This window comes from Nicotiana tomentosiformis, chromosome 6, assembly GCF_000390325.3.
Source record: "Nicotiana tomentosiformis chromosome 6, ASM39032v3, whole genome shotgun sequence".
In the NCBI taxonomy this organism is placed as follows: domain Eukaryota; kingdom Viridiplantae; phylum Streptophyta; class Magnoliopsida; order Solanales; family Solanaceae; genus Nicotiana; species Nicotiana tomentosiformis.
This window is the reverse complement of record NC_090817.1, coordinates 124,603,840-124,616,441: the sequence shown is the minus strand read 5'-3', so window position 1 is coordinate 124,616,441 and position 12,602 is coordinate 124,603,840. Positions and strand designations below refer to the sequence as shown.

Below are 12,602 nucleotides of genomic sequence, written 5' to 3'. Positions count from 1 at the left end.
CAGAATTTGATAAAGTACCTGGTGGTAACTTGGGTTGACGTCCATAACAGGTACCAATCGAAAATCAGAGTGGAGGATGATCAGCTCGGGGGGCCCTCTGGGTCCGTGTATCCCATCAGAACTAATGACAGGTCTAAAAGAGTCGTTGATCATGAACCAAGACCGAGCAGAGATCAGTACCAACCATATAGTGGATATCGAAGGGGTAGTGGATCTGGACGTAACCCAGCGAGGAATGAAAAAAAGAAGAAATAGCGGTTATAATAATCGGGGACTCATGAGAAAAAATGGTTTTGACAGGCCAATCAGGGCCAGGGAGGCACCAAGGTTATCGGAATACAATTTCAGCATCGATGTTGTCGGCATCGTATCAACCATCGAACACATTAAAGATACCAAGTGGCCTTGGCCATTGCAGTCTGATCCAGCCCAAAGAGACCCCAACCTGATGTGTAAGTATCATGGAACCCACGGACACATGACTGAAGACTGGTGGCCCAGCTATTCAATAACAGACACCTCCAGGAGTTTCTGAGTGATCGAGCCAAAAACCACTTCAGGAATAGGGACTCCAACAAGAAGACAGAGCAGGAGGAACCTCAGCACGTCATCAACATGATCATCGATGGAATCGTCATCCCACATGGGCCAATGCTGAAGCGCACTGAGGTGTCCATTACAAGGGAAAAGTGAACCCGAGATTACATGGCATAAGGGACCATCTCTTTCAATGATGAAGACGTTGAAGGCATTGTGCAACAGTATAATGATGCCCTAGTAATTTCTGTACTCATAAATAAATCTTGAGTTAAGTGTGTGATGATTGATCCAGGTAGCTCGGCCAATATTATCAGATCGAGGGTCGTAGAGCAGCTAGGTCTACAAGACCAATTAGTGCCCGCGGTCCGGGTCTTAAATGGATTCAACATGGCATACGAAACTACTAAAGGGGAGATAACCCTGCCGGTGATCACCGCCGGAACCATTCAAGAAACAAAGTTCTATGTCATCAAGGGGATATGAGGTACAATGTTCTATTTGTGAGGCCATGAATTCACAACATGAGGGAAATACCCTCGACACTGCACCAGGCATTGAAGTTCCCCACACCGGGAGGGATCAAAATCGTTTATGGAGAATAGCCAGCCGCAAAAGAAATGTCCGCGGTCGATGAGGTGATCTCGATATCCGCTCTCTCGACATCAATGAACTCGAAGTCGATTAGGCAGGAAGAAACTAAATAGAAATCACAAACACCGGCCCCGATCAAACCGAAGTTCTGCCCGGTTAAACAGAAGAAGAGGCCTCAGTCTGAAGTCAAGCATGCATTCATCAAAGATGAGGTATCCAAACTACTTAAAATAGGTTCCATTCGGGAAGTTAAGTACCCGGATTGGTTAGCTAACATAGTGGTAGTGCCTAAAAAGGGAAATAAATTAAGAATGTGCGTAGATTACAAAAACTTGAACAAGGTGTACCCTAAAGACTCTTTTCCTTTGCCTAATATCGATCGCATGATCGATGTGACGGCCGACCACGAGATACTCAGCTTTCTCGACGCCTATTCCGGGTACAACCAAATCCGGATGGACCGGAGTGATCAAGAAAAAACTTCCTTCATCACTAAATTTGGCACCTATTGTTATAACATAATGTTGTTCGGACTAAAAAAATATCGGTGCCACTTACCAATGCCTAGTAAACCGAATGTTCAAACAACAAATAGGATACTCAATGGAGGTTTACATTGTTGTGTTAGTTAAGTCTCTGCGAGCAGAGTATCATTTGGAACATTTGCAGGAAACTTTCAACATACAGAAGAAATACAATATAAAGCTGAACCCGGAGAAATGCATATTCGGGGTCGGGTCCGGGAAGTTCCTTGGATTCATGGTGTCCAACCGGGGAATCGAGATCAATCCCGACAAAATCAAAGCTATAGAATACATCACTGTAGTGGACAATGTCAAGGTCGTTCAAAGGCTAAAGGGGCGCATATTCGCCCTGGGTCAGTTCATATCAAGGTCCTCCGATAAGAACCATCGGTTCTTCTCATTATTAAAGAAGAGGAATAACTTTTTGTGGACCCCGGAGTGCCAGAAAGCTTTGGAAGAACTCAAACGGTACCTTTCGAGTCCACTTTTGCTTCATACTCTGAAGGCAGATGAGCAGTTGTACATGTACTTAGCGATATCCGAGATAGAGGTAAGTGGAGTCTTAGTCCGGGAGGAGGAAGGTACGCAATTTCCTATCTATTATGTTAGCAATACTCTAGGCGAGACCGAAACAAGGTATCCTCACCTGGATAAATTGGCGCTCACCTTGCTAAGCACCTCCACGAAGTTAAAGCCATATTTTCAATGACATCTCATATGTGTCGTAACTACTTACCCATTGAGGAACATAATGCACAAACCCGAGCTCTTGGGACAATTGGCCAAATGGGTCGTAAGCGGGTACGATATCGAATATCGACCCCGAACCGCCATCAAATCTAAAATTTTGGCAGACTTCGTGGCCAACTTCACGCCGGCCCTAATACCCAAAGTCGAAAGGGAATTGGTTTTAACCTCAGGGATCTACTCGGGAATCTGGACCCTCTTTACGGACGGTGCCTCGAACGCAAAGGGTTTCGGACTCGGCATTGTGTTGAAGCCACCTACGGGTAACGTAGTTAGGCAATCTATTAGAATTGTGAAATTGACTAACAATGAGGCCTAGTATGAGGCCATGATTGCAAGTCTCGAATTAGCTAAATGCCTGGGGGCGAAGTGATCGAAGCTAAATACGACTCCCTCCTAATGGTAAATCAAGTCAATGGGACATTCGAAGTGAAAGAGGAATGAATGCGAATATACTTGGATAAACTATAGGTAACGCTGTATCCATTTAAGGAATGGACCCTACAACACGTGCCCCGGGATCAAAATAGCGAAGCCGATGCCCTGGCAAACATGGGGTCATCGGTTGATGATGATGAATTCAGATCGGGAATGGTCGTGCAACTCATAAAATCAGTAGTGGAAGAAGGCTATTCCGAGATAAACTCAACGAGTTTAACTTGGGACTGGAGAAACAAGTATATAGACTACTTGAAGACTGGGAAGTTGTCCTCAGATCCTAAACAATCGAGAGCTCTAAGCATGAAGGTAGCTAGGTTTAGCATGTCCGAAGGTACTCTGTTCAGAAGAACGTTTGATGGCCCACTCGCCATATGCTTGGGGCCGGGGGACACCGAATATGTTTTAAGGGAAGTTCATGAAGGCACATGTGGAAACCATTTAGGGGCAGAATCTTTGGTTCATAAGATAATCAGAGCCGGCTATTACTGGGTCGACATGGATAAAGATGCGAAGGACTTTGTGCGGAGATGTGACGGTTGTCAAAGGCATGCACCAATGATCCATCAACTCGGGGAGCTTCTATATTCGGTCATGTCGCCTTGGCCGTTCATGAAATGGGGAATGGACATCGTCGATCCCCTACCATGGGCACTCGGTAAGGAACAATTTATACTATTTATGACTGACTATTTCTCTAAATAGGTCAAAGCTCAAGCATTCTAGATGGTCCAAGAAAAAGAAATCATCGACTTTATTTGGGATCACATAATATGCATGTTTGGTATAGCGGCCGAGATAATATGTGATAACGGGAAGCAGTTCATCGGCAGCAAAGTAAGCAAATTTTTCGAAGACCATAAGATCAAAAAGATCTTGTCAACACCCTATCACCCTAGTGGTAACAGACAGGCGGAGTCAACGAACAAAACCATCCTTCAAAACCTTAAGAAAAGGTTGACCGATGCCAAAGGAAAGTGGAAGGAAATTCTGCCTGAAGTCTCTTGGGTATACCGCACGACCTCAAAATCCAGTATCGAGGCTACTCCATTTTCGTTGGTCTACTGTGCGGAAGCATTAATACCGGTTGAGGTGGTGAACCGAGCCACATGTTATGATATGCAACTGAAGAATCGAATGGTAAGGCCATGAGCACGAGCCTGGAACTACTTGATGAGAGGCGCGAGGCCGCCCTAGTCTGGTTGGAGCCCCAGAAGCAGCGGATAGAAAGATATTATAATCGGAGAGCCAACCTACGACACTTCAATATCGGGGACTTGGTGTTAAGAAGAGTAACACTGAACACCCGGAAGCCGAACGAAGGGAAGCTGGGACAAAATTGGGAAGGACCATATGGAGTCATCGGTATTACCGATAAAGGTTCGTATAAACTCGAAGCAGGAAATGGCGCACAGCTACCGAACAACTAGAACATACCCACTTAAAATGATACAATTGCTAAGGTACGACCTCATTCACTTTTCTTTTAATATTACGAATTGGGCTAACACTTGCAAGCAACAACCGAAGGAGAATGTAGCCAATAGGTCTGAAAACATGCGTTGCACTCTTTTTCTCTTAAACCGGTTTTATCCCAAATGGGTTTTCCGGCAAGGTTTTTAATGAGGCAACAACAAACCGTGCTAACTTAGAGTTGAAGCTCGATTTTAAATCGAAGTCAATGGTCACTTCAACAGTATCAGAGCCCACTCGAAGATCGACCTCCAATACTGGGTACCATCACCCTCGGGTCATGGTTTTTAGTAAGGAAGTAAACTCTGTGCTCGAACTGTCTAGACTCGGTTGTTAGGATTTATTGTAAGGGCCAAACGGTCAAATAAACCGTGCCCGCATTGGTCACCTCGGCCATAATACGAGCTTTTACATGCTTACAATCTTGTACGTTACACACAGAAATGAAGGAAAGTTTCTACTATGCTAACATTTTTTCTTCTTAAAAGTATCGAGCCTAAGGGCTATTCCTACCCGGGAACTATCGAGCCCAAGGGCCACCCTTATCCGATCCCAAAGGGCTACCCCCACTCGGGGACTGTCGTTCGAGATAAGCTCGTTCGGCCAGGTTATCGAAACCCGGAGGCACAAAACCTATTAGGAAATGCCTAAACCTAAAAGGCTACGACCACCCTTAAAACGGTTCGGAGATATCCGAAGCCTGTAATCAAAACATAAAAACTTCAACAAAATTCTAAACTTATTCAAAGGTTGCCCTCGGCAAAGATACAGTCTAACAACATTTAAAGAAACATCTTGGGGAAATTTCCGTTCACTTCGAGCATACATAAGTTCGAGCCAAAATTGCATCGAGGACAGGTCTTGTTTGGACCTCCGAAAAGTGACTTATTCCTATATTTGATTATGTGCTAAGGCATTAGAAATATTTGCAATAGTAAAAGATGCTAAGATAATAGACTTGCACATTGCCAAAAGGGAAATATTTTATATTCCGGAATATCTTTACAAAGGCCCAACAAAATATATGTACAGGATACAAAAAAACAAAACAAAATAATCCAAAGGCAACTACGCCTGATATTCACTAGAACCCGACTCATCACCAGAGTCATCGGGGCCTTTGGGTTCTTCGGATCCCTTGGAGCCTTCTTCATCTTCGGGTTCATCTAGCTTTTTTTCCTCGACCTCAACTTGTTTTGCCTCTCGGCCGACAGGTCGAAGCCTCGGGCATGGATCTCTTCGAGGGTCTCCCTCCGGTATAGCCGACTCACGTACTCACCAGTAGTCTTCAGGCAAGCTACGACTGCTTCGACATCGGCCCTATACTAGGCCACCATCTCTTCAGCATCGACGGAGGTTGTACATAGCTGAGCCTTTATAGCTTCACATTCGTTACCGAAGGAGTCCCGCTCTACCAGAGCCAAGCTCAATTGTGATCGAAGTTAATCATTCAACTGGGACTGCTTGTCGGCTTTTTCTTTCGCTACCCGGAGTTGAACTTCTACCGATGCTAGCTGTGTCTGGGTAGTTTCCTTCTCCGAAGCCAACCGGTCCATTTTGCTCTTCCAACCATCGGCCATGGCTTGGACCTTATTTATTTCAGCTCGGAGTTGGTCGATCCGGTCAATCTTGTGTTGAACCTACGAGGTTTGGTCGTTAGTCACCATGGCTAGGTCTTCAATGCTAACTTCAAAAACCTTTACCTTTTCGACCAGATCGGCATGTTCCTGCCTCAGGATCGAAGCCTCCTTTAGAGCTTCATCCAGCTCGGCATGTAGGTCCTTGATGGCCCCTTCGTGTTTCTCACTGAGAAGCTTGTTCATATCTCTTTTCTAGGCAAGATCCTTGACCTCAAGCTCGAGTTGGTTAACCTCAGTCCAGTATCGAAGAAAACTTTCATGATAAAGTATCGAGACCTGCAAAAGGGTAAAAAAAAACACATGAGAAATATCAAAAACTAAGTCAAAAATCGAAAGAGCATAATGATGCCTTACCCAATTCAGCGCCTGCTGCGCTTCGTTGAACAGACACGGTACGTCTACCTCATTCATTTTTGCTTGGTCTTCTTCAGTCACCAGGCATCGGAGGTAGCTCACAACTCCCACGAGAAAGAACCCAGGAATCCTCCAAGATAGTGATGATTATCGACCTTTTATGGCCGGGATCCACACTCGAGGTGGGGAACTGGTTGATTAACTTTGGGCTCAAGTTCAGTCCGCGGACTTCTGAAGACGGATCCTTTATCAACACTTCCAAGTCACCCATCTCGGAAAAGTCTTCCAAGACTGACGAGTCCATGCCGTCGAAAAAGGAACGAAGGGGATCATCCACGCTATGAGCACCTTTGTTAGACCTCTCCTTCCCTGCTTAGGCCTCCTCGAGCATGGACTCGGTATAGGAAGGCGACTTCAAAATCTCTATTACACCGAGCACCTCCATCGGAGTGTAGCCGACATCCCGGGAAGTATCAGCCCCGGTCTCCTCATCAACCTCCCGGGTCTGAGGGATATCGATCATGGATCTCCTCCCCAATAGCTGTCTGCTCCTCGGGAGAAGTCGGCCTGTGGGCCATGAAAAAATCATCTTCATCGGGCTCATCCCTGAGCCAAAGAAGAGATTCTGAGTCGGGTGCTCAGGAGCTAGAACTTTCCTTTGGCTTCTTCTTCTCTAAGCTCGGGGAGCCCTCAAGGTCTTAGGCAAACCTGCAAAAATAAAAGTGAAGAAAAAGAGTAAGTACAATGAGAATGGGAGAGCCCGGTGTTACCTATTCACTGAAGAGTCTTACCGTGAGAACGGGCCTCCCACCGGCCCCTCAAGAGTTTGAGCCATGTACGCTCGGAATAAGGCATCTATGAACAAATGCACTCGATCCACTCCTTGAGCCGAGGGATAGCGTTTGGGACTCGAGCGACGACTGCACCACCACAAGTACTAGTGAGAAAAAAAGAGACAAACGTAATATTGGCGTTCAAAAGGAAATTGTACTCACGAGATGCATTCCACTTCTTAGGGAATGGAATGAACTCGAGGGGTATCAAGTCTTCGGTCTTCACCCGAGCGAGGCGTCCATGCCAGCCCTCATCCCGGTCCTCATCGATACTTGAGAATGGGGCTTTGTTGGCCCAGCGTGTGAGTTTTATTAGTCCCCCTTAGAATATTGGGGGACTGTATAGGCGGAGTAGGTGATCGATGGTGAACCGACAGGATTCGGTCTTATTCACGAAGTAACGAAGATCATGATCCTCCACAGCAACGGGTGGATTTGACCGAGGCATACTTCGTACCTCTTACAGAAGTCTAAGATAACTAGGCACACCAGGCCCAATGTGAAGGGATACGTGTAAATACTTAGATACCCCTCCACATAGGTAGTGATGGCATCCTCAAGCCCGGGGACTACTACGTCCTTACCCTCCCAGTTGCAGTCCACTCGGACAACGGGAAGGACATCTTCGGTAATATAGCATATATACCTTGATACTTCTTCACCCTGGCTCTGCAACAATGAGGGCTTTTAGACCTTAAAGTCATATGCGACTGAGCAGCCCCCGAGGATGAACATTTTCAAGGGAGGCTCGGGAGCTGATTCATCGATAGTTGTGCCAGGAGTAGACGTCTCGAGGATGACTATATCAAGATTGACCGCCTCGATTTCAGTGGTCAGTTGGGAAGAAGAAGAAACGACTTGTTAAGGAACAGATTTGAATGTTTTAGCCATTGTTATCTGACAAAGCTTGAAAGGTCTAAGAAAAGGTTTTGAAAAATAAAGAGTCAAGTGTGCTGATTGGGGTAAAGACTAGATAAAAACCCGGAAATTAGTGAGAAATTTTGAAGAAAGGAAGTAAAGATATGGAAGTATGAAGAAGGTGAGTAACAGCTTTAAGAATCGAAAGTAGAAGCTTGGTCAAACGGTGAAAAATAAACAAAAGATGAACGCTTTTATAGAGGTTTCTTAACGCTTTGCATTCAGAGGTAACCTGTCGATGGCTGACACGTGTTTGAAGTCAGAACGACGCGACTGACGGGACGTTTCGGCTTCTTTGTCATTTCTGTTGTGGCGTGTTAAAGAAGGAGGTGAAAAGCATCTGTCGTTTCTCATCGTTTCATAAACCTCCTCTCTAAGAAACAGGGGGACTATCTGTATACGGGTAAAATCGGGCATGTTGAACATCTCGGTTTTCCGGTAAGACAAATGATACTGGAACATGATCATAAGGAATCGGAGTTTGGGCAAAAAATCTCTCGCATCGGGGATCGAGAAAAATATCCGCCCTCGAAAGCATCGGGGCCACATATCCCGAGTCCGGTTCGAATCCCTCAACTTCGGAGAGCATTACCAAACGGCCGAACACGACTAACAAAGAGACATGACATCCGTGCCCAACCGGATGTCACGTCGTAAATCTCGCCCCGTATCAGCAGTGAATCAATGAGCATAAAGAAAGATTTTTATCTTTTTTTTTAGAATTGTACTTAGGGTGAAACTCCCCTACTATATAAAGGGGAAACTAATTGTTCATTAGGGATAATGTAACACGCATATCAAGGAAATATATTTCAATTCTATGTGTTGTTCAAAGTTCTTATTCTTGTTCTTAAGTTCTTCATAAATATAAGCTTGGAATCGAGGGCGGGTTCTTCATCGAGCCATCAACCGAGCTCGGAATCACCCTTATCATTGGTTTGGTCATCTGTTACGTTTTTTATTTGCTTAATCTAACGTCATTAATCACTCGTATTGAATTAATCCACATATCATTAAAACCACATATAAATTCAATTGTTATCCGTTTTTTAGGTTAAACAAAATGCTTGAGTACACCTATCATATTATGTATTTTTTTAGTTTTTCTTTTCATGCAAGGCATCACCCATAATATTTGTTTCCATCTTACCTCTTCTTTTGTTAAGTAATGTTTTTTTCATTCTTTTTCTCTTTCTAATTCTCTCAACTGATTTTTTTTCTTTATGCAACTAAATAACCTCAACTTGTATCAACTTCCCATAAAATCTTTAGCTTTCAGAAAATATGGTCCAGCCAAATTTAGTAAACCACCACTTTCTAACTTAAATTCCCACCTGGCCCGGTATCAAGTGTTACTATTTTTAGCAAGTCTCCTTATGCTCGAGTCACTATAAATATTCGCCCCAACAAGTGACCAATAATATGTAACCTATCACAGCTTGTATTTCATTACACAAACTACATATATTCATTTCTCAATTAAATTTATAATGGCTTCTTTTCAACGAATGAATTGTACTTTTGTGCTCTTCTTCTTGTCCCTAGCTCTTGCATGTGATGCTAGGGTTCTACTTGAGAATGCAAATAATGAAGGTTTTGTTGGAGTCAATGGTGCCCATTTTGAACTAAATGGATCACCTTTTCTATTCAATGGTTTCAATTCCTACTGGCTAATGCATGCTGCTGCTGAGCCTAGTGAGAGATATAAGGTTACTGAGGTCCTCCAAGAAGCTTCTTCTTCGGGGCTCTCTGTATGTCGGACTTGGGCTTTTAGTGATGGAGGTGATAGGGCACTGCAAATTTCTCCTGGTGTTTACGATGAACGTGTTTTTCAGGTACTCCTTTTGCTCCAATTTATATGACATTGTTTTATTTTTAGTCTGTTAAGAATGACATATTTTTATACTCCATTTGAAAACTCTTTACTTTTGAAGTTTTCCTTTTTCCGTTAATGATATGTTCTTGGATCTAGTCATAGAAATATTATATGTTATTTAATTAAGATTACATGTTCTAAAACTAATTTTAATTTAATTTCTTTCTTAAACTTTATTCCCTGTCAAACATAAGCATGCAATATAAACCAAGATACAAGAGATAAAATTTTCTCTTCGAGTACTAATACTATGTCAAACATTCCATTATTTCTACACACGGTAATCTTAAGGTAGATTTAAGATTGTTGTTAACATTTTAAAAGTTCATTTTGTGGAATGTAGGGTTTGGATTTTGTTATATCAGAGGCTAAAAAGTATGGAGTTCGCTTAATCTTGAGCTTTGTAAACAACTACAATGACTTTGGAGGGAAAGCTCAATATGCTCAATGGGCACGAAATGTGGGAGCTCAGATAATTGGCGACGATGATTTCTACACTCATTCTGTGATTAAAGATTATTACAAAAACCACATTAAGGTAAAAAAAACCTAGATCTCATTAAAAATCTTTTTTTTGTTGTTTAACATCTTCTCATGCATGCTAATTTTAGGCCAATGTTAATTTTCATTATTAATTACAATTAAGTCGTTGGTACATAATTCATAATTCTTATTTTTACTGCAGAAAGTTGTTACAAGGTTCAATACCATTACCGGCATGGCTTACAAAGATGATTCAACTATCATGGCATGGGAACTCATGAATGAGCCCCGCAATCAAGCTGATTATTCTGGAAATACTGTTAACGTAAGCCTAAAAAAAAGTTTTAATTTCTATTTTCCAATAATTAATTGATTAAAAGTCAAAAATTTGGATAACTGATGTTTAGCCCTTTTTGGGGGGTTTCTTTCTGACATTACAACAGGCGTGGGTTCAAGAAATGGCAAGTTTTGTAAAATCACTAGACAACAGACACTTGTTGGAGATAGGAATGGAGGGATTTTATGGAGATTCAATGCTGGATAGGAAGTCAGTTAATCCTGGTTATCAAGTTGGGACAGACTTTATTAGTAACCATTTAGTCAAAGAGATTGACTTTGCCACTATTCATGCATATACTGATCAATGGTATATTACACTTTTTTTTCTATCCATTATTCACATTTTAATGCAAAGAGACCAACTAATTAAGGAGTCTGTAATAATTTGTAAAACAGATAATTAAATTTTTTATTTAAATTTGATGGGTTCAATTTAAAAATTTTTAACATTGAATGCGTTATATTTTTGAAATTATGGGTTCATAATATTTTTTGAAATTTTAGCATGTTTTCACATATATATATATATATATATATATATATATATCGATGTTTCATATTTAAATAGTGTGTTTAGCTAATTAATCCATATTTAATGGAGGTAAACGCAGGGTTGTTGATAAATGTAGTGGACTTATTTAGAGGAAAGCTTTGCTAAGCAATTCAAGAAATTCGGAGGTTATATATATCTCATGCTGTGATTTCTATATATAAAAGATAATAAATCTGAAAACATAGGATAATCCAAGTTATATTTCTGACCTTTGGAGTAGCAGAAGTATTCAGATATTGCATCACTTTTTATATATAGTCCCCTTAGTCGTTAAAAAAAATTTAGAAACATAATTATTGCATCACCCATACGTTATGCAGTGATCTTTTACTGTTTTTAACACAAACTCGAATTCTAATATTTATAGGTTATCTGGTCAAAATGATGATGCTCAAATGGCATTCATGCAAAGATGGATGACAAGCCATTGGCAAGATGCTAAAAACATACTAAGAAAACCATTGGTTTTAGCTGAATTTGGCAAGTCAAGCAAAGATCCAGGATTTAGTCAAAATGCACGAGACACATTCATGAGCACTATATATAGAAACATTTATAGTTTTGCTAAAGACGGAGGAACAATGGGAGGAAGCTTAATTTGGCAACTCATGGCACAAGGAATGGAGAATTATGACGATGGTTATTGTATTGTGTTGGCACAAAATCCATCAACTTCTGGAATTATTACAGGCCAGTCTCATGCCATGAATGCCTTGGCTCATTTGGTTAAGGCGTAGGAAGAAATTAAAAGAATTAGTTCCATGGGAGGATCTTGGATAACATTTATTTTTTGCAGATTTATAAACTAATTAAGAGGACCTTGTGATCTCAGGATATATAGGTCCATAAATATTTTAGTCATAATTGAAATTCACATCACCAAAAATGTGAAGTATGTAATTGCATTATTACTTGAAAAAACAAATTAGATTTGGTGATCCTGAGTATCAAACTAGCATTATTTCGAGCTTGTGATTTTACGATGCTAAGTTATTAACTTAATTCCGATCTTACTAACAATATCCGGATGACATCAATTAATAATCAGTGACAGAGACATCACTTTCAGCAAGATGATTAAGAAAATGTTAAATTGTAGTGACAGGGTGTTGAACATGCAGTCTAAACATTTTTTGTATCTTCTTTATCATTAAGGCCTTTATAATAGAAGAGACATTTGGCTTGCGCTTATTTGGAGTGATCATTTAATGATTAAAGTGTGTCGTTCACGATATATAAAATATTCATGCAGAACTACTACCGTATAAGGAGCAAGGTATTGTAATATAGTAG

General features: G+C 41.4%; 1 protein-coding gene across 1 annotated transcript; it reads left to right on the top strand.

Annotated features, from left to right (window-relative positions):
* The first annotated feature begins 9,490 nt into the window (after positions 1 to 9,490).
* Positions 9,491 to 12,247, top strand: LOC104108666 (mannan endo-1,4-beta-mannosidase 5). Its single transcript, XM_009617762.2, has 5 exons — positions 9,491 to 9,893; positions 10,278 to 10,472; positions 10,620 to 10,742; positions 10,861 to 11,063; positions 11,677 to 12,247. The coding sequence occupies exons 1-5, from the start codon at positions 9,549 to 9,551 to the stop codon at positions 12,044 to 12,046; spliced, it is 1,236 nt and encodes a 411-aa protein (XP_009616057.1). The 5' UTR covers positions 9,491 to 9,548; the 3' UTR covers positions 12,047 to 12,247.
* Positions 12,248 to 12,602: the final 355 nt, after the last annotated feature.